General features: G+C 37.9%; 1 protein-coding gene across 1 annotated transcript in view; it reads right to left on the bottom strand.

Annotated features, from left to right (window-relative positions):
• Positions 1–1,446: 1,446 nt before the first annotated feature.
• Positions 1,447–21,772, bottom strand: part of SPON1 (spondin 1) — a 199,899-nt gene continuing 179,573 nt past the window's right edge. Inside the window, exons 8-16 of the mRNA XM_080405852.1 lie at positions 11,705–11,906; positions 10,496–10,636; positions 10,102–10,177; positions 9,478–9,660; positions 8,969–9,139; positions 8,689–8,856; positions 7,654–7,818; positions 6,096–6,359; positions 1,447–5,211 (exon numbers count right to left, since the gene is read on the bottom strand). Of these exons, the coding sequence (XP_080261978.1) occupies positions 5,048–5,211; positions 6,096–6,359; positions 7,654–7,818; positions 8,689–8,856; positions 8,969–9,139; positions 9,478–9,660; positions 10,102–10,177; positions 10,496–10,636; positions 11,705–11,906 (1,534 nt within the window). The 3' untranslated portion in view covers positions 1,447–5,047. The remainder of the gene's footprint in view (positions 5,212–6,095; positions 6,360–7,653; positions 7,819–8,688; positions 8,857–8,968; positions 9,140–9,477; positions 9,661–10,101; positions 10,178–10,495; positions 10,637–11,704; positions 11,907–21,772) is intronic.

Raw genomic sequence — 21,772 nt, 5'->3', positions numbered from 1 at the left:
TAAGCCAGACCACTGTTACTGGCATTGCAGTGACTGTTGTGCTCCAGCTAGGCATGTTCAGGGCTCTTGGTCTTACCTGAAGACAAAATGATTAGAATTTTTTGCTGAAATTCCACTATTCACCGATAAACTAAAGCAGGGGTTACAGAAAGGTGTCTTTGTGCTTCCCAAAGTGGCTATGTAGATTGAACAATGCTATGGTGGAGGATCTGCAGGGTGCAGGGCCCCAGCAGTAGGCACTGTCCCCTCCCGAGTCACCCAGTGCCACCACAGCAGGGATGCTCAGTCAGTAGGCAGCTCCTTGCAAGTGAGCAGCGCTGCCAGGGTACTTCATGCTGCCATTGTGCACGCTGACAAACCTTCCTCGAAACAGCTGCTTGGAAATGCCCAGCATTTTTCTAGTGAGAACAAACAGCTAAATGCCAATGGAGTTTCATTGGACCAGAGAGTCCACCTTCAATTATCGGCAAGCAGCTCCTAGCTCGGCATTTCCAGGCAACAATCTCCAGGTCCACCTAGCTTTGTTATGCTTTAGTTGTAGAATAGAGGTACTTTGCGAATGGGCTGGTCACCTCTGTCTGGCTGCAAGATGTTACTTATAGTTGCGTTTCTACAGCAGCAGCTTTGCTCAGTGGCTCCCCCAAAATAACCACCCAACTGCTGTACTTTTCTGTGTAATTATCAGTAATGTACTCACACTCACAACATACATAAATAGCCTTCTAGTAGCACAAAATATCAGTTGAAAGCTTCACAAAAGTCTCAGACTTTTTGAAAGCTCATTTTAAATGTTTTCCATTCATGTATCACCAGGCTTCAAAATGTGTTTTTAGATGGGTGCTCTTACTAAAAACCAACAGCAGCACAGCAAAACCCACACAAGAGTAATATAAAGTAATTTGAATAATGGTCCGAAGCTATCCTGTGATTTCTAAAGAACAACAGACTATTTCACAGAATGGTCAGAGTTGAAAGGGACCTCTGGGCATCATCTAGTCCAACCCCCTGCTAAAGCAGGGTCACCTAGAGCAGGCTGCACAGAGCCATGTCCAGGTGGGTTTTGAACATCTCCAGAGAAGGAGAGTGCACAGCCTCCTGGGACAGCCTGTGCCAGGGCTCTGTCACCCTCAGGGTACAGATATTTTCCCTCATATTCAGCTGGAACTTCCTCTGTTGCAGTTTGTGCCCATTGCCCCTTGTCCTGTCACTGCTGAGAAAAGCCTTGCCCCATCCTCCTGAGGAGGTTTCTTTGACAAAAAAAAATAACTTCCAAGTAAAAAGAATGACTGGCTATAACAAAATCCAGCCCAATCCAGATATCCCATTAGCTTGAACAGGAGTAAAATTTAACTAGGATCATGACTTGACTCCGTACATTAGTAAATGCATGGGGATTTTGGTGTACATAATCATATCAGTTGAACAGAACTTCATACAAGTGCAAAATTCATAGTAAAGATGTCTTTATTCCAAAATAATAATAATGTGTTAGCCAGACAGCTACAAAACATCTACACAAGACTTTGGTAAGAAATGTTCATGGTAGCTTTTTCGTAATTCCACAGCAAACAAAAACAATGAAGGAAATCTAAAAATGCAATCAAACAAAAATTTGTTTAAATTGTATGCTGCACACACAGAGTCCTACTGTACATTTGTTAAGCCCCTAACTTTTCTTTTTTTGTTACATGTAAAGCTTCTACAGTTTGTATGTTAGAAAAAAACCCATACACACAATGCTAAGATCTGATAGTTGAGGTCTACAAAACTGGAGTGACATCTGTGCTTTCAGTTCAGCAATATTATTCAGGAGATAAGAGAAAGAACAGTTCTCATCTTTATTGATTGATAATCAGTGGCTATTACACTACTAGAAAGTTTACAGTAACAATGCAATACTTCTACATATTGTATATCAGAGCTTTTTTATTTTTTCTGAATAGAAAATCAACCTCTTATTTTTTCTTCAGTTGTTTTTGTTTGTGTCTTTTTTTACAAAATGTAACAAGCTTAAATATTCATTTTGTATCAAATTAGAAGAAAGACCAGTGATTTGTAAAATGTGTCAACAGAAGAACAGTGTGAAAGGCTGAACCTAAGCAGGAATGATTTCTGATCCAGTGCAATCTACGTTGTCATTGCATGTATTAACAAGGTGGGGAAAAAATAATTTTCCAACAATCATAACTTTAATGAGCCTAAGAGAAATGACTGGAAATTACACTGAACAGCCTCCTAAGGTTAAAAAAAAAAAAAAAAAAAAAAAAGAAAGAGTATATGGAGGATCAAATTAGTAAGAACCACAGTGAAAGGAATGCCAAGATTGCTTTAATGGACAGTTTTGTGGGCATGTTCAGAAAGATGTTGTATATTTCCTGCATACCTAAAGGTGTATTTGGACTACGTAGCCTTTGGCAAAGGGAGTAATTAAAAGACAAAACAGCTTGATGAACTGGAACAAACATGAAAATGGAAATACAACATTGGTTTCAACTGATTATTTGCAGAAACAGGCACAGCTTTGCAAGATTAGCTTGAACAAGTGGTAAGAGTTGATGACATATAGTCCATAAACTCACAGCATTTTTTTTTTTTAATTTTCCATTCAGGAGAAACTTTCTTATTCTGCTCCTTCTGCCCCAATATCCAATTTCACATATCCAAACCTACAAAAACCACTGTCACACATTTCATAGTTCTAGATTATTTTTATGAATTGTTAGCCTCAGCTGGGATAGCCTCTGTCAGACTCAGCAACAGCATCTCACAGAGGTGGGTGCTCTGTGGGTCCTGACTGCACGTGTAGCTTTGCCCTGGCTGAGCACCTGGCAATAATTGCTGTAGCCCTTCTCTGCAGCCATCAGTTTCCTCACCTGAAATATGCTCAGCTGGTCACTCCTCCAGTATCAGTATCATTCCACTGGGTTTTTTTGTTGGCTTTTAGATTGTTTTTGGTCATAAAAGGGTAATGTGCAAGGTAATGTCATACATACGTTAATTAGGGACAGAGAGAGGCATAAACTGCAGAACTTTTCACCAGGCACAAGGAGGAAAACTATCTGAATTAATATTATTAAATGAGCCAAGCTGTGCAAAACATAGAATGTTTGGTTTTAGCATTAAACCTTGTTGTATTCTTTTTTTTTTTTTTTTTCTTGTGGTTTGGTTCTCTGTGGGCTTGCACCCATTTCATTTAGCAGCGGTGGGAGAGGCTTAACACTGTAGTTGATTCCATTATTTCCCTGGCCCTCCCTTCATTCCAGATCTTAAAAGAAGCAGTAAAATACCTTGAGGGGATGGGATGTGACAGCTGTGGAAGTTCTGAGCAGCCCTTGCAGTGTTCAGTGGAGAACTGATGATGAAAAGCCCCACAGTGTAATGCAGCCAGCCCGCCTAGCCCGTGCAGGCACAGAGAGGCAATGAGAGGATTCCCAGGGTGGTGATGGTGAAGTTGAACAGTCTCGGTGGATTGTGGTTCACATCAAATGCAGACACTTAAAACCTGGGTGCCAGGTTCTCAGGATTCTGACCAGTTGTTAAGGAAGGGAGTAAATTACTTAAGGCTGGTTTAAAGAGACTATAAAATCAATTTTTCTCCATTCATTTCTCTCAAGCTTGTTTTAAGACTCAGCATCAACAGTCTTTATTTTCAGTGCATTGCTGTTACTTATGTAGAGACACAGGTGTATGCTGCCTTTCCTGGATCAAAAGGTAACCCATCACCTTCACCTCTCATCTTTAATGTTATATTGTTAAACTTACAGGACAGTATTATATTCCAATAGCAAGTGAAGCCCAAGGTCTCACTGGTCCTACACCTGATTGCGTGTAGGGATGAGAGCTAAACTCTACAGGAGATGGTGTGAAATAGCAAGTAGAATGGTAAGGAGCTGTTTTCTAATCTCAGGCAGTTTGTTGATCGCTCAAGTGGTCAGGAAAGACTTTTATCCAGTCTACTATATCTACCAATGAGAATTTCTCACAAATTTAGTAATTTTTAGATCCTTCTATACTCTGAGTAAAAAACCATAAATGGCACTGCTATAAATATATTCCTATGTCAAGCTCTAATTAATATGTTAAGACGCTGTCATCATTTCATTTCAGAGGCTCCCTTCCCTTTGTTTGTTACAAGGGATGCATAAGAACCTGGCTCACCTTTTCTCTACCATTTTTATTATATTATAAACCTCTTTCTCTCTTTGCCTGTGATTAATATCCTTTCAAAACTGAATCTAATTTTTTTTACTCTTTCTCATGTGGAAGTCTTTCCACGACAGCTGTTGCAGCTCTCTGTTTAGACCAATTTCTATTAGTTCCATAACTACCTTGAGAGGCAGAGGACAGACCCATATAAGAATACAGCATCTAAATATATTATGACACTCGTGTTTTCTTTGTGTGTAGTTTTGACTGTGACTGTGTAGTGGGCAGACAACACTATTGAGCTGCACAAATTATTTCCTTTTTAAGTTTTAAAGAAACAAAGACCATTTTGCATGGACCATAGCATCCATGTGAAGAAAAGTATATAGGATAACTATCATAACTATCAGCTTAACCCGGTAGTGTAAAAAGATAAACATGCACTGTTAATATTATTGAACCAGCATTACTGAAACTACTCCTTGGCATAGTTGTGTAATCACATAGGCACTGCTTTGGATTTTCAAAATCAAATCGAGAGAGAAATCCTCCCACATATGAAACATGTCACTTTAACTTAGTTATGTTAATATGCATGCATCCCATGTCTTTACAAGTCGTATTTCTATATGGCTATTCCATGTCCACAGATATGTCTGTATTTTAGTTAAATGACTTAGTATTTTTATGCATTAAGGGCTGGCTGGAGTATCAAAGTTTTACTCTCAGCATAATCTGTGAGGAAATATAAAATATGTTTCTTGCACCAGCAAGACTAAAAAGCAAACCACACTGCAAAAATGAAAACTAATATACACTTTATATTTTTTGTTTTAAAAACCAAACCAAGGTTGACTTTCCATTTAGCTCAGAGTGCATCACTTGGAAGCCTTGTGTTTTGTTAACAAGGATGAACATTACATGCTCTTAGCTCCTTTTTGTCTTTGCAACTAGTAAACTGAGTACTTTTGGACCTCTTCTTTACCATCATGTAGCGTTCCTGAATTCCACCTCCACAGAGTGTAGAACATTCTGTCCAAGCAGTCCATGGTTTCAGCCTACAAACTGGAAAAATAAGAAATTTGAATAAGTTTTTAATTAAGTACTAATTAAAGTAATCAAGTAATTAAATATTGCAGTCTAACCTACATATCTCAGTATGTGTTCCACTATGCATGTGTGCACACTTACATCTTTTGAATCTAAACAGATATTGCTTAGTTCATTACAGCAGGAATTACAAAACCCCAGTTAAGTATAACAAAGGTGCATTTGTCAAGCACTGAAAAAAATGTATTTAAAAAGAAATTTATTGCCTACATTATCAAAGACAGACAAATTAAAAAAACCTGTTAAATGTTGGGCAAGTATGAACCAAAACTTAGTAGTAATTAATATCTAAATAACGTAAACTGTATCACAAGATGTTATGTTTATTGGTTTGAGTCATCAATGCTTGATAATACTGTCCCTTATTGAAAAAGCAGTCCAAGCAGATCTCTCGGAGCAGTCTGAGTCTGAATCAGAGTACCCCGATGGAAATCACTTCAGTTTTGAAACTCAGCATTGGATCTGGGAACAAATACTTTCAAAGTTCAAATGTAACTGGATGCAAAGGCTATCACCCAGGTCTGCAGAAATTGCAATCTGTCCTTTGCCAGGTCTAAATTCTAGATTTTTTCACACTCCATACTTTGTAGTGAAGAAGCTAAAATATTTTCTGTGATAGCACATGGACAGGTGTGTCCTTCTCCATTGTGCTCTAAACTTCTTCGCATATGTTTCGTGATGGGAAAACACCAGGAGTGGCTATGCTTTATTGCTAAAACTCTCCCTAGACTGAAATGCTGAAAATGTTCTCAAAGCATGAAGTAGAGCTGCTCACAAACTCCTGTGATGCAGAAAAGACAAACAGACACGAGCATAATGAAAAATGGTTTCACACTCACCTGGATATTGCTCACTATCAATATTTTTTTTTGCTTGTTCACTTCTCCTTTTTTCTCGGGCCTCTTTCCAGCGCCTTTTCTCCATACCTGGGCCTCTCAGGCATTTCCTTACACGACATTTTGTACGTTGAACAGTTTCTGGGCATGCTGTTCCTCCAAACTGTGGTTCTATTTTGATCATTCTTGTCCTAATCATATGGCCCTTTCCACATGAGGTATTGCATTCAGACCACTGGGACCACTCTGTTAGTTCACAGTCGATGGCTGCAAAGAATAAAAAATATTGCATGAAAGCTGTGAGACCTAAACATACGGTGAAGAAGAAACACAGATGTGCCTAATGAGTTTCTACATGCTGAATACGTGAATGCAATTTAGGGCTCCAGTCTTTTCAGCCAGTGTTGTGAGGCTACAGGCCAAAATTTTCTGAGTCCATTTCTAGCAGAACGATTGTTTTACATCTTCCTCAATTGCTTTTTCAAGAGTGGTGCTGGCAGATCGCTAAAATTACTAAGAACATATAAATAATTCTCTTGTGCCGCCCTGAATTTTCTCACCCATATGTCTGTTTTATAATGAAATGCTGTTAGAAATTGGATTATATTTATAAAGAATCTGATACCTCTCAGATCTAAGCCCTGCTTTACTGGTAGCATTGTGCAATGAGAAAGATTCACTAATACCATTATGTCTTAAAAGTTTTCATCTTTCACCTCTGCTTAAAATGTACAGCCACAATGAGTAATAATCAAAATGATATTTCACATTATTTAAGAAAAGCTGAATTAGCAAATTACAATGTAAAAGCCTTACTTTCTGTGAAAAATAATGTAATTTATACAGCCTCATAAACCAGCTGGCAACAGGATGCTAAAAGCAATCATATCTTATTCATTCAGCAGTGCCTCAGGCTATCCTGCTTCACAAAGACTGCAAAGCAACTAGATATTAGCACCACCCAATAAGTGGGGGATTTTAGTGGAATAAGGTAAAAAATCGATGCGCTGGTGACCATGCTAGCCACTGGCTCATATGACAGTCCAGATTGCAAAGAGCTGTAGGTCAGTGAAAAGGCTATGATACAGTTCAGACATATCAAAGAGTAAGCCTCTTCTGTGCTCTTTCTGTAAGCTAAAAGAATCACAGGTGATTTTAATCCTTCCTTCCTTCCTTCCTTCCTAGCACATACTCTGCATATGAGTAAAAAATAGGCTTTATAATTTTGACTAATTTAGAGTCAGGAAGTGCACAAACTGCTGCCTGAAGTTGTAGTGTGTGAAATATGCAGAAACCATATAACCAAAGCAATATTGGTAACCAGTGTAGGGTTAAGTAAGGCAAGCTGAAATTAGGATGTGGTCATATTCCAGCTCTCAATAGCTGAAAGTGCATGATAATAATACAAAAATAATAAAAAAAACAACCAACAAAACCTGAAAAGTCCACATTTGATATCACTCCTGTCTTAGAAGTGATGCTGAGAGAGTTTTGACCCATAGACTGTGACACTCAGAATTCACCCCCTTTTCCCTCTTTGCAGTGAGGTTCCCATGCTTACGGCATTCCGGCAGCATGCATTTTTCTGCTTGTTCCAGCTCCTCATTGCAGTCTCCAAGCTCAGCAGCAGATTTCAGCATCCTTTGCCGGGTTCGCATCCCCTTCCCACATGTTACACTGCAGTCACTCCATTCAGACCAAGGAGAGAGTAGGCAGGGGATGGTATCTAATATGAAAATAAAAAGGTAATGAGTTCTTGCTATACATAAATCATGAAGGCATACATTTTGAAAATAATACAGGTGGGAAATGTACTATGTTTTATCTGTCATCAATCAATTATATTTTGTTGTTACTTTGGACAAAATGAATCACAAGTTGAATGATTTTGCTGGAGAAGCTCAAAAAACACTACGTTACACTGAAAGATTTTCTTGGTTTTAATACCTTTTCTTTGCTGTCTTTTTCTATAGCTTATTCATATCTGCACAGTCCCGGTGTTTCCAGGGAATATATTGTTTAAGGTATATTTCAATCATAACTCCTGCAAAAAACCCTGGATTGTTGTAGTGAACAGAACTGGAAGTCAAATTGATATAGTCTAAAATGTGAAAATTCCTCTTTTTATCTACCAAAAATCTTCTAAAACTTTGTTCTTTCTGTCTTTGATGAAAATCTTTACATTTCTTAGGAAATTAAAAACAATATTAATAGTCACATTAAGGGCGAGATGTCTGTGTAAAAGGAGCACCTCAATCTCTGAACTGTTCATGGACTAAAAGGAGAAGGCACTGTTTTATTCTAGCCTTATGATTAAAATACCTCATATTCCTTAAATCAGAGTTGCTTAGTTATGGCTTGCTAATATATACATCACTGTATGGGTGATACAGTGATAGGATACCAATTTTTACTTTTTTTACTGATACTGTCATCCTGATATATAATACTTAATGCATGTTCCCTAGGGGATCTGATTTTAAGAACAAGAAAAAGCAACATCGCTTGGATTTAGCTATATTCTTTGTGTGATGGAGCAATGTGTCAGAAATGATGCCTCTCTTGTAACAGTGGAGATAAAATCATGGACACTTACGGCATTCAGGCATCATGCATTTCTCTGCTTCCATAGTTTCTGCCTTGCACATAGATCCATCAGCAGGAGTCATCTTGATCATTCTGTGTCGTCTCTTCATCCCCATGCCACAGCTAGCACTGCATTCGTCCCACTCTCCCCATTCAGTGACAAGGCAGCTGCTAGGGGCTGTTCAAAATGGACAGAGAAAATCATTCACTAGCAGAGCTCATATGAAAAAATGGTTTGGGCAGTGCTCCTGCTATTGGCTGGATTTTACAAAGCTGCGTAAAATACTTACAACATTCCTCATTTACAATACATTTCTCAGTCTCTTCAGTAGGCACTTTGCACATAGAGCCATCTTCAGGGAATTGTTTTACATATCTCTCTCTAGATCGCGTTCCCATCCCGCAGGAAACACTACAGGGGGACCATGTAATCCAGTCAGACATCATGCAAGTGGAACCATCTAAAATACAAAGAACCATTTTAATTGCTAATATTAGCAGAATTGCTCATAAATCTGTAGCTGCCCATTCGTGTGCAGATTCACTTTTACGCTGCCCTTCGCATTCTGTCCTCTCCTCTATTGCTTAATTTACTCCTTTATGCTTCTGTGTGCTTCATGCACTGACTCAGATGAACTACAGAATTAACCAGAGACAGTTTCAGTTTTTATTCTTCAGCAGTTAGTCCTCTGTTTGGCATAACCCAAGTCATACTACGGCATCCAACAGCTTTAAAAACTTTAAAGCAAGTGTAAACCCTACAAGGTGTTTTTCTCCTCTCCTCTTTCCTCTTGATTACCTTCATCACTGCAGCCCGGACCCATGCATGGCTGAAAATCTTGGGTATCGGGGCAGGGCACACTCAGGTCCAGCTGGGCTTTAAGCATTCTCTGCCTCATCCTCTTGCCCTTTTCACAGGTAGAAGAGCTGCACGCTGACCATGGGGACCAGTTTGAATATATGCAGGTCTCAGGGGTATCATCTAAAAAGTAAGAAAAGGCAGTGAATGTTAAAATGTGGTCTTCCATTTGCTTCTCTTTGCTTGGCTAGTGATTACTTTAGATGCTAATGGGATAGATGCATTCTTTCCTCCTGCATTCTGTCTTCTCCATTTTAGCCCAAGAGAACAATTGCCAACTTTAATTAACAAAAAAAAAAAAAAAAACCAAAACAAAAAAAACCCCAAAAGACTTCTCTCCTTTATCGCTTTTCTTGTTATTGCCATCTTCCAGGTATACATGCAATTTCTTTGCTGTATAAGGGAAGGCTAATAGTAGATACCAGAAAAGATGAAAACCTAAATCACTGTTTGGCATTGTGTGGGACTTTTGCTCCTAAGACAGTTTTGTACTTTATCTAGAAATGACAGTGGAGAGTGGAACAACACATAAATTAGTACAGCACAAACGAATGTAAAATGTACCTTCTTCTTTTTCCTCTGGTGCTAGATCTGCCACAATATCATCTATGTTATCAGGCACGATATTGCATTGCTCCCCCTGCAAAAAAAAGTATTGTGGAGATTGGGTATAGGAAACTCATAGTTGTACACAGTGAGAGAGGCTAAAAAAGGGTACTGTGGGGCACTACTGCATCTGCAGTGCTTTTTTCTCTTCTAATTCCTATTTTATTCCTACTTAAAAAAAATCCTGGAGAAGTAACACCCTAAAACAGTTCTAGTTCTTTTCTACCATTATCTTTGTTGTGGGTAGGTTAAGGAGTGTAGATTTGGAGGGAAGGGAGAGGAAAAATTGTTTTTTTTGGTTTATGAAGTGGGTTTTTTGGTTGCTTCAGAATTTTTTGTATATATACTATACCTTGCGTGCAATTCTTTCAATGACAACTCTGGCTACAAGCTTGATAGATCCTCCTTCTGGGTCATAAAATGGACTTTGAGGATGATCTAAGCTTGTAAGGGGTCTGATCTTCTCTTGAGGCACTGTAGGTTTGTTAGGAGACTGCAATCAAAATGGGAAAAAAAGTTTTAAAAGAACCTCATTATTATTATTAATAATACAATTCATCTGCATAAATTAAAACTTCTCCAAAATGCTAAATTGGGAAATTCCAATAGAAGATGAACTCAGTACGTTCATACTTAATGGTAAGGTGGTGTGTGGGTTTTTTTTGTCAGGAGCCACCACTTCTCTAACACTTCGGGATTAAACCCTGAAGCTGGGTTCACAATAAGATGTATGCCTTGTTGTGTGGTTAGCTAACTACATACATTTTAAAAAAAAATATATTCAGTATGCCTCCAGAGGTGCGTTATAACTGGAGAAATTCCTTAGGTTCTAAAGAGACCAGGTCTGAAAGAAAAAGCCAAACATATTCTGTCATCTGAAAAGGGAGTATCTGTGGTCCTTGAGGATGTGACTAATCTTGTCTAACTTCAGCGGTCTGTACTGTGCTGTTTGTAGAGACACACGGCGTAGGTATGCTTGTCACCTATGGAGACCTAATCAGTTCATTAACTTGACCCAACACATTCGGTCAAAACCAGGACTTTACCTGAGGATGATGTGAATCTTTTCCTAGACTGGGAGTGTGATGGAGACAGAGAAAATGGATGGTTTTAGTCTCAGTGATGAGAAGTCTAGAGTTTCAGTCTGTCCTGTAAGGAATAGTTACATTTTCTGTGCCAAACAGAATAGTTGGTATTGGGTTGAAACAGTAGAAGAATTCAAGTTGATGTGGCTGCTAATGGCACTCGCATCTGTATCAAAGGGGCTGGAGACCTTAATGCTTAGTTTTGAGCATACCAAGTCCTCCATTTATTCAATAGGTTTATAATATCTCAGGTGAACGTAGTATTATCCGATTAATAATAATGCTGAGGGAATTCAGACACAACGACCAACAGCAACTGTAGCCAGCATCTACCTAAATGACTTTTAATTCATTACAAGCAAAATTTTTACTCATATAAAGGCATATATGGTATTACTGTGGATCAAATAGCTTTCATTCCTCACTGCTTTAAGGTAAACTTTATCTTTGGAATATATTCCAAATAGTCTACATACCTCATAGGTAACGCCGCTGTCTGTGCCAGCATCCCAGGGTATTAAATCCTGAACGACTTTCTGAACCCAGCCGCAGTCCTTGGTACAGAGGTCTTCGGCAGAGAGCCCCACGTTCCAGTCCGGACTGGGGCCCAGCATGGTCAGGAAGGACATCAGGTGCCGGTGGCGATCGACAGAAAACTCAGCAGAGGGAGCAGCTCTCCTGCAAATTGGACATGAAATCACGGACTCGAGTTTGCTGCTAGAGAGCAATGGAACTGGTGCTTCAAACTGGGAAATGCCCAACACTGGCATGCCACTGTGGCTGTATGCAGAGATGGGGAATTCTGTAGGACAGGGAGAGGGCTGTCCCGTTTCAGTCTCCATCTACCATGTGAGAAACAGCTTGGACATCATTCAAGGAGATTTACAGTTTAATATGTGAGCCGCAACAGCACGCTTATGTCTTAGTCGTATGATAATAATCAAAAAATCTTTCATGAGACAAAAATTGCAAATGAAATAGCAGAGAAATACCCTGAGATTTTGATTGCTGGGTACTTTTTACGCCCTAAAAGATAATACAAATTTCAATGCCTAAAGTGCTTGGAAGTGCTACTGTGTGTATGTGTGCGAAAAAGCACTCATTAATAGAGTTTTAGTGCTCGTTTAAGTAAGAGATTAATGGCTGTTGCCAGCACTAGAGAGTTCAGCCAAGACTTTTGCAGGTTTCTGCCAGTGTATGTGAAAATGCCTCTATTCATCCAGCCTTTGTCAGCCATTCCCTTAGGAAGAAATCGTGCTGAATCATGCAGTGCTCTGTGATTCTGATGAGCAACTATCACATTCCTATGCAAATGGAAAAGAAAATCAGGCCTGAATTGGAGTTTCTGTTCACAGATGAAAAGCTGGACCTCTTCATGGGATCTTTCTCATGAGAAACAACAAATACAATTTTGGCAATTCTGCTCTACCAAGTACTGATCTGATGTAAACCCAAGTTTTCTTCAATTACAGGACTTGGGACTTTTTTCAATTTTATGCCAAAACACACTGCTTTATGAGCATCTAAAAACTATGTTTATTTTTAATGTAAGGTTTTTTTAGTGTTATTTATCTTCCATTTTCGAGTTAGGCAGCTGTATGTATATATAATGCACATATACTATACTTCTCTAGTCATTCTTCTAGTTTATTCTTCCTATAAATGCTTGCGTCTCTGTAAAAAATGTGGTCTTTAATTTGTGTATTTTTTCTGGCTCATAGCACTCTTGGCACATTAGAAAAAACAGAACAGGCCAAAGACAATGATTTTTGAGTAGTTATCACACAGTTTTAAATGTAAGATATCTGAAAGTTACCATATCTATTTTCCTTTCAAGAGCCAAGTTGCAGAAGTAGGCATTTGTTCATGGGCAAAATGTTCTGGCGACTTTTGTTTCAGAGTCTTTACAAGCTGTTTCTTACTGTGTAAATTAAGTTACATTGAATTAGACTCTGAGTGGAAGAGTTTCTAAGTGTTTGATGACAATAATCCTGCCTTTCCCAGAAAAAAGATGCAAATGCCTTTTTTTTTTTTATGACAGATAAAACTCTGGTTTCAATAGAACAATTTGTCTAATGTAAAGTAATAAAATAATGAATGATGGCATCAACTTCACTCTGCGAATACAATATCCTGATATATTTGTCAAGTACGTAGCAGTGATTAGGCTCAAAAAGCGTGCTAACTGACTTCAATTAACTAAAGGATTTACTGCATTATAAAGGTTTCTAAGAATTCCCTATAGGAATTTAATATTTTAAACAGTACATAGCAGAAGTCTAAACAGTACATAGTAAAAATGTCAGACACATGTGTTTGTATACCTGATCTTTAGATTAAGAGTATGTCTAATATGGACATTGCAGGATAGACAGAGGTCAGCTCTTGCAGGGAAGGGCAAGGGCGGTGCGAAGCTGCTCACTGCTGTGTCCGGCACCTGAGCTGATGCTGAGTGCGTTGGTACGTGTTGTGTGACATGACATTTCAGTGCCCTGTGCCCACCTGCTCTCAGAAACCACAAGAGAGGCAGCAATGATCGCACCATTTAAAGGCAGAGGGTTGGAAATGACTTGACTACTTTAGACACATAGGAATGGAAAACTTCTGTCACAAGTGATTCTGGTGAGAGGCATGCCCAGTTAAGGCTTTGAATGCTTTGTTAGGAAAGGAAGTATCAATGATGTTATTAATATAAAAAAAATTGTGTGTTTACATTATATTAATATTGAAACTGTAATGGAACACTTCAGTAGGAGATATTTGCCTACAAAGACTCTTTGCCTACAAGTCTTTGTATGTGTTAAATTATAGCGGTAAACCTGACCCTCCTGTAATTTTACAATATCAGAGCACTTGGCAAAAAATTACCTATCTTCTGCCCCTTCTTTAAGACAAATAGTTTTATGGCCATTTTACTGTATTTTATCGTGTAACTGTTCAACACATAAATGCAAAGATTATTAGAGGACAAATGGAGGCATGTTTTCTCCTCTTCCTTCCTCCAGTCTTCTGCAGACAGGTACACAATGCTCACACGCTTTGCGTGCAGCACAACATGCAAGGCTGAACATCTTAAAAAAAATTATATGCAGTGTTTAGGAATACAGTATTTAAAACAAATATTTAAAAATACAATAATAATAAATTATAATAATAATATAAGTATCATAAAATCAATTTTTGCACTTCCTACTTCATTCTGTTAATTTCTGTATGGATACTTGTAAGCAGTATGAACACAAATTTGAACCACGGTTGTGTAATGTTGCCCAACGTTCAGAGGAGAAACAGGCTGATCTAAGGCACAGTCAGTAACTGCTGCCTGGGCATAAGGATAGGCACTGGCTGGCTTTATACATTACAGATCTTTGGTGGGTTTTGGTTTTTTGCTTGCTTGTTAGTTCATTTTTTAGTAAAATGACAAATTTCAAATGTTTCCAGTATCCACATGAATGACAGATTTATGAAACTGGCAGGAACCTAAACCTTTCCATGCATACCTCAACACATCTGGCTCAAGTGTCCTAAGAATGGCCTATGGATTTCCCTGAAGGAAGCTAGTGTAAAAATGTACCCAGGTGCATCCTAAAACTGACCTTTTTCATTTCTGTGTTGTCAACACACCCGGTAAAATAGGAATATATATCATCATCTTTACTTCTGCTTCCAATACAAGTATACGTTACCATTTAAAGGCTTTAAAATTTTAAGACGGTGTTCTGTGACAGGTTGAATAAGTTTGACAGTGCCCACAGGAAAAGCCTGAAGTTTGTAAATGATGTGAATTTGCTGTAAGAGACCAGTATGTCCCTTTTCCTGTCCCTTTTCCTTCCCCTATGCGTGCATATGCATAAAACCAGTGGCAAATACCAGTTGCAAAGTAAATCCGGAACATTAAGTTCTAGGTGACAATCCTGAGAGCCCCACAGGGCTGGGGAATCCTGCTTTCGCTGGCTGAAGCGGGCAGTACTTTTCCACTGTGTGCCTGATCAGCTTGCTGGCAATTCCTGTCACATAGCATAGAGTGAAGCAAAGTACTAAATAGTCTCCTGCATCCTAATGTTTTCCATTTTCTTTATTTTTATTCTATTTTCTTTTTGTCAGCATGATTTGGATCTCCAGCTATAGAGATGCCATATACTTAGCAGCATAAGAAAATGCTCTTTTTTTCCCTTGTTTGGGGTGTGTGTGTGGTTTGTTGTTTGGGGTTGTTTTTTTTTAAGGCTAAAAGAGCACAAACATGATTTTGCTTTACAAGTTTTTTTCCTAAGTGACAATCTAGTTGCTATCACTGCTGTGGGCAGGGGTTAAGAAGGCCTTTGGCAAACCAACAGACAACTCAACTTGCTGCAAGATATATTTTTGAGTGTTGAATCAACACTGTTGTGTTCTACTGATATCCCTGAAAAGTATAAATATAAATATATATAAAAGGAAGGTGGTTGTGGAGATGAACTGGATAGAAATGGTGAAAATAGTATTTTGCAGAATAAAACTTTGAGGTTACTTTTGGTTGAACATTTGATTAGCATACAAGTAAAAGAAGTAGAAAAAGGCAGTCTGAGCATATATTCTGTCTCTGTGATACTAGCTAGTTCAAGCAGTAACACCGTTTATAGGGTTGAGCTTGTACCATTGGAATCAATGTGAATTTTATTACTGGATGCTATGTGTACTATATTTGTAGAAGAAAGCCATTTGCCTCACCCATGCATAAAGAATTTTCCAGCAATACTTTGTTATTATGTAAGGACAGATCTGAACAGGAAGAACATCGGGATTTCTACTGCAGAGTGGAGTGCAGAGAATCTCTTGCTAGTTGTTAAACTCACCAGTCTGGCTACTGGAAGCTATTCTAGCTGTGGCAGCACAAATGCAAATATTTTTTCAGATAAACTAAAGCAATGTATTAGATGCTTGTTGTGCAGTAGTGGAGGAAAAGCCAACAGCCTGAAACAGCTTCAGAAATACTGAGTTTGTGTGGTGCTTCACAGTCAGCCAAGCTCTGACTTTGCTTGTGGGTAAAAATTAATGTTGTGATTAAGTGGGCATATTAGAGAGAAAAGGAGAGCAGAAAGTAGTGTTATGATAGCTGTTTGAAATAGAATTTTGATTAAGATAGTCACATATGTTTTATGCTAGGAAATCTGATTGATTCCATGGATTTAGTAACTCTATGGAGCATATGGTAGTTTGAAATGGCTTATACTTCCCCAAGTTCCTTAGCAGAGCTAAGCCTGGACAGTAGATTCATTTGAGTATATAATATGTCTTATGAGGAGCAGCTGATGGAACTGAGGTTGTTCAGTTTGGAGGAGACCCAGGGGGACCTTACTGCTCTCTACAACTACCTGGAAGGAAGTTGTAGTGAGGTGGGGGTTGGTCTCTTCTCCCAGATAACAAGTGACAGAGGGAAAAGGCCTCAAGTCGCACCAGGGGAGGTTTAGATTGTGTATTGGGAAAAGTGTCTTCGCTGAAAGGATGGTCAAGCACTAGAACAGGCTGCCCAGGGAGGTCGTGGAATCACCATCCCTGGAGGTGTTTAAAAAACTTGTAGATGCAGTGCTTAGGGACGTGGTTTAGTGGTGGACTTGGCAGTGCTGGGTTAACGGTTGAACTCAATGATCTCAACGGTCTTTTCCAACCTAAATGATTCTATGAATCTATCTTATCTTGCTTGTGCTAAGGATACAGTAGTAGCATTTTCAGATAGGAAGAAAGAAGTGTAAAACCAAGAGAAACCAGGGGTCTGATGACCGTCAGAAGTGGTAGGTAGTTGAGAGTTTGTGGACTACATTCCCACTGATTTAGTGTCAGTCCTGGGTGTGCTGATGATGTGAAAACACTATTTTTTTTGAAGTTGAGAGTTTAGCTGATTACATAGACCGTGAAAACTGCGTATTTTAGACAAATAATTAATTTACTGCCCATTATACCTCTAGTCAGCAAAAGTTACATCCTTCTTCTTTTATAGGCTTACACTGCATCACATATACTTTCTGGGAAGAAAACTTATTTATTCATCTTTAGAACTTTTTGCTATTGATACAAATAACACTATGAACATGGAAACACATTTCACATCCTTGAACTTCCAACTCTGCACCTCCTGCCTACCAGCGGCACCTACACAACATCTGTTCTATTGAATACATGTTGAGACCATAACATCCTGAAAAGTGCTTCGAAGGAAAGATATTAAGAAAATAAAGATCTAAAACTGAGTGGAAAATAATACTCACCTAGAACTCCACAACTAACAGAACAAATTAGATAGCATATTTAGATGACATATTAAGAAAACCATTTATGAAATGATGCAAAAGAATTTAGGACCATTACATGGACAACAAAGTTTTATATGCAGGTATCAACAGCTGAACATAAAAACAGAGTTTCAGATTTCCACAGGAGGAGGGGGAGAATCCTTCTGAAGCTCTGCTCAAATGCAGGACGTTTAACCCAATGAGTAATTTAAATGTGTGCATGTCCCAGAAGAGCCAGGGAAAAGAAAACTACAATAAAACGAACACTGAGTCAATGAAATTTGATTGACATCCATATAAAAAGCTGATAAGCACTGTAATGCCAAGATGTTTTGGTCTCTGAGCACCAGATCAGAGGAGGTGACAGTAAGGGTTTGGCTACTTTATTTCATAATGAAAAAATAAAGCAAGCCACAAAAAATTCTTATATACTTACTGTTTTGACTACAAAACGGCCTGCATAACCTCTTACTTTGCTGTACGTAGGCTCTTAAAATCAGAATGTTGCCTATAACCAGCTAAAAGAGATGGATATGTAATTTCATACAGAACTAATGGCCAATGTCATTACCACTGACATTAAAACCACTAATCAGAACAAATGCCGTTCTGAAATATTAATCTCAGTATTTTTAAAAAGCAGTACAAAAGGAAGGGACTTTGTGCAGGGCATCTTTCAGGCATTTGCATATTGTCATCTAAACATATCTGGATTGCTACTGTAGATAATGATGTGTTGTTCATTAATATACCAGCTATTTGATTTAATACCTTCAGAATGGGTATACCTTAATGATATGATTCACAAATGTGAACAAGCTGTCCTTCCTGAAAAAAAATTTCAGATATTCCAAGTTAGGATTGCAGTTTTTGAAAACTGCTGCTTTTTGTGTGTGTTCTTTGCAGGTTGTCACAAACCAGTTAGGTGTGGCTATCCCCCATGGTGCTGGCAACATTTGCTCCTGTTCAGAATAACTTCACGTCATTGCTTAGATCACTTACTGTGCATTCAATCAAACCATGGTTCAGGTATCCTTTTGCAATATATGGCATTACTGCACTTTACCCAGGCCAGGCTGGCTACAAAGCCAAAGGACTTTTTGTACAACTGTACAAATTCAGGAGCTTTGGGGCTACAAGTTGTCTGCCCAGAGTAATCACAGCTGTATTTACAAAGGAAACCATATAGGATGCTGTAAGAGCACTGTTGCTTTGTATGTACTTTTCACCTGGCTAATCTACAAAACCCTGACCCTGCCCTGTTTGTCCTGACAAACAGTGATGTGAGATCAGTTCTTCAACCCGGCATAAGAACCATCACAGCCAGACTTCTGACCCTTTCCTCTCATTAACAATATCAAATAAACAGTAGAGAGTTATTCATGAAACTGTATTAGCAACAAACTCTGGTTTGCTATCAGTTTAATTTATTCTGAATATTAGATTACAGCAAATATATCCTTTTAAACAAAAATTACTATGAGGCTATTTTTTGGACAATCTACAAAATGTAGATATTCCTTCAAATTCCTTTCTAGGATTTAAAAAAAATATTGCAAAGCATTTCAAAACTATTTATTCTGCAAGTGTCAAAAGCTTGGAATCGTGTTTTACATTTCCCCAGTCCCAGCGTAATCCCTGAAGATGTCCCACATCTCACCACCTTTATTAATAAGATACACCTTCCATTTCATTCAGCACCTATATCCATCTAACCTTCGTATGCCTTTTGGTGTCTGGAGATGTGAATAAGAGTAGAAGTTTACTTATCATTACATTCATAGCAATGCAAAGAGATAACAATTGGAAGTTTGAAATTTTGCATATAGACTTCTGCTCACTAGACATTTCAATGGCAAATCGTTTCAGTTACTCGGTGAGTATTTACACAAGAATGAGGAGTTAGAATTAGGAAGTAGACATATAATTGCATGAAAATAATGCATACATGATTACTCATGAAATTATAAAGGGAAATTATTTTGGCTCCAGGAAAGACAACAGATGGTTGGGAAATAATCATAAAACAGTAACTGCCAATGGGAGGAAGATGTAAAGAAAACAAAAGCAAGAGTAGAATGGGATGACTAAGTTTGATTTAACTGGAGGGCTGTTAATTTCCATGAACAATTAGTATTAAGTTCTTGCAGTGATTGTTCTTAGTTAGATCTTTTCTATATTTTAAAACCCAACTTCTTATCTTGTCTAGTGACATTTGGATTTTAAATAGAAAGTAAATGGTAAGTGATAGAAAATGGAACTGCCATATGTGCTTGCTCTGACAAAAAAGATCGATACAATTTTTTTTCTCTTCCAACAAACACATATGTTCTTCCTTACTTTTTTTTTTTTTGAAATTGAATTATGAATTTCTTAATGTGGGTGTCAGACCATCTGTCAAACAATGAAGTTTTCCTAAGTCTCAATAATGCACATAACACTTAAGATATTAATTCTTTTTATAAGCATGATGTAGTTTTCTGATCAGGTTTTTTATCATCAACACTTAATAAATGTATATAACTACAAATGCAAAGAATCACGTAAACTGTACTTTAAAATAACATGTGACTTCATGCTAGCAGAAGTAGAAATTTGCAGCCTTGTGCTGCTAGTATACAACCCAGCATTATTTAGCCTGTTTTCTGTGACAAATAAGAGGCTATGTTCTTTTCTTATTTAAATGGAGCTCTGTAGAGCCATTAACATAGAGTAACCAAGTTGCAAAGGCAGCGTATGTTGTTGGGTTTACTCATTCTCATTAAGTTCCTAAAATATTAATAGAATGGTAACTCATATGACTAAAGCTTTTAGCTTATATTAATTATCCAAATATATACATGAATTTTGAGCTCAATCACACCCAACCTGAAACTTAGATGTATTACAAAAACTGGTAAAAATGCCAATTATTTTGTATGGATTTTTAAAATGTGTTTTGTCTGAGGTTTACTTCAAGTAGGTTTTTTTGGGTTTAGTGAAACAAATACTTCTGCTGTTTGCATAAAATTTAGAATTAATATTTAAAAAAATCTAAACAGAGTAGGAAGATATTCTGTTTTCAATGTGAAACCACGGAGTTACCATTTAGATCCAATTCATATGTGAAAACTTTCATTTTGAAGTCAAAGCCTTTAACAAAAGTGTTTTGATTATCTCTGCTGACACATAAACTACTCGTTCAATGTAAATTACTCCTGCGTACAGCTGTCAGGTGTTTACTGACACTTCCATGAAAGCCCAAAATATTTCAAGTCATACAAGTGGGTATCACCTCGAGGTTTAGGGAAAATGGTGTTTCTTAAGACAGCACATCAACAGCATGGAGGAGTGATAAACCACGGGAAGGAAGGATATACCACAGGAAGTTTTCCGACCTAAAATATAGTTTAACTATTAGCCAAATGCAAAGCTGGAGCACTCAGAATTGTTTTGCAGCTCCAGAGAGATTTATATATTTGTCTTCATGTTATCAAAAGTCACAACTGACTTTTTCCCTACATATTTTTTTTGTATATCAGATTGTTCTTTATGCATTACTATTTCTGATTAGACCAGAGGTTAGAAAGCTTTTATTTTTGACAATATTAAACTTCACTGGATTAATCCCAGCTATCTGTAAAATCATGAAAGGAGAAAATAGCTGAGTTAGACACACCATCATGTTGCCATAGAAACAAGTGACTCTGTCTGGCCTTCTCATTCCGCTCATTTTGTACAGAAAATCTCCAAACTTTGAAAATGTTTCCTAGTACTATACTGTCATTTTGTGGAAGGAAACCTCATTTACATCTGGACTGACAGATACTGGCTTTTACCCCCTTTTTAGGATAAACAGCACAATGCGGCAGTGGGAGATAACAATCTGTGGGGGGAAAACACCCTCTAGTGATTTACAGAAATAAAAAGTAAAGAAAGACACACACATGCTAGAGTGGCACTACTGAAATAAAATGTTGCCATACAAGAATAAAAATGTATACTTTATAGAACACTGTCTTCGGGAGTGGGGAGAAGCAATGGAAATCTTTGCATGCCTCATCATATTCTATTTTTGGAATGCATGTCATCAAACTACTTAAGTTAATAGGACTTTTAACTATAAGGCTCAAATAGTACCTGCACACTAATATAAAAGTACACTTAAAAAGCACAGAGCTACCAGAACATGGTGTTTTGGGTTGGTTTTGTGTTTGGTTTTGGGTTGTTGTTGCTTTTTTTTTTTTTTTTTTTTTTAATGGCTATATCTCTTTGCAGTAGCAGATACTGTAGAATGGC

This window comes from Falco punctatus, assembly GCF_963210335.1.
Source record: "Falco punctatus genome assembly, chromosome: 10".
In the NCBI taxonomy this organism is placed as follows: Eukaryota; Metazoa; Chordata; class Aves; order Falconiformes; family Falconidae; genus Falco; species Falco punctatus.
This window is presented reverse-complemented; position numbering and strand designations above follow the sequence as displayed.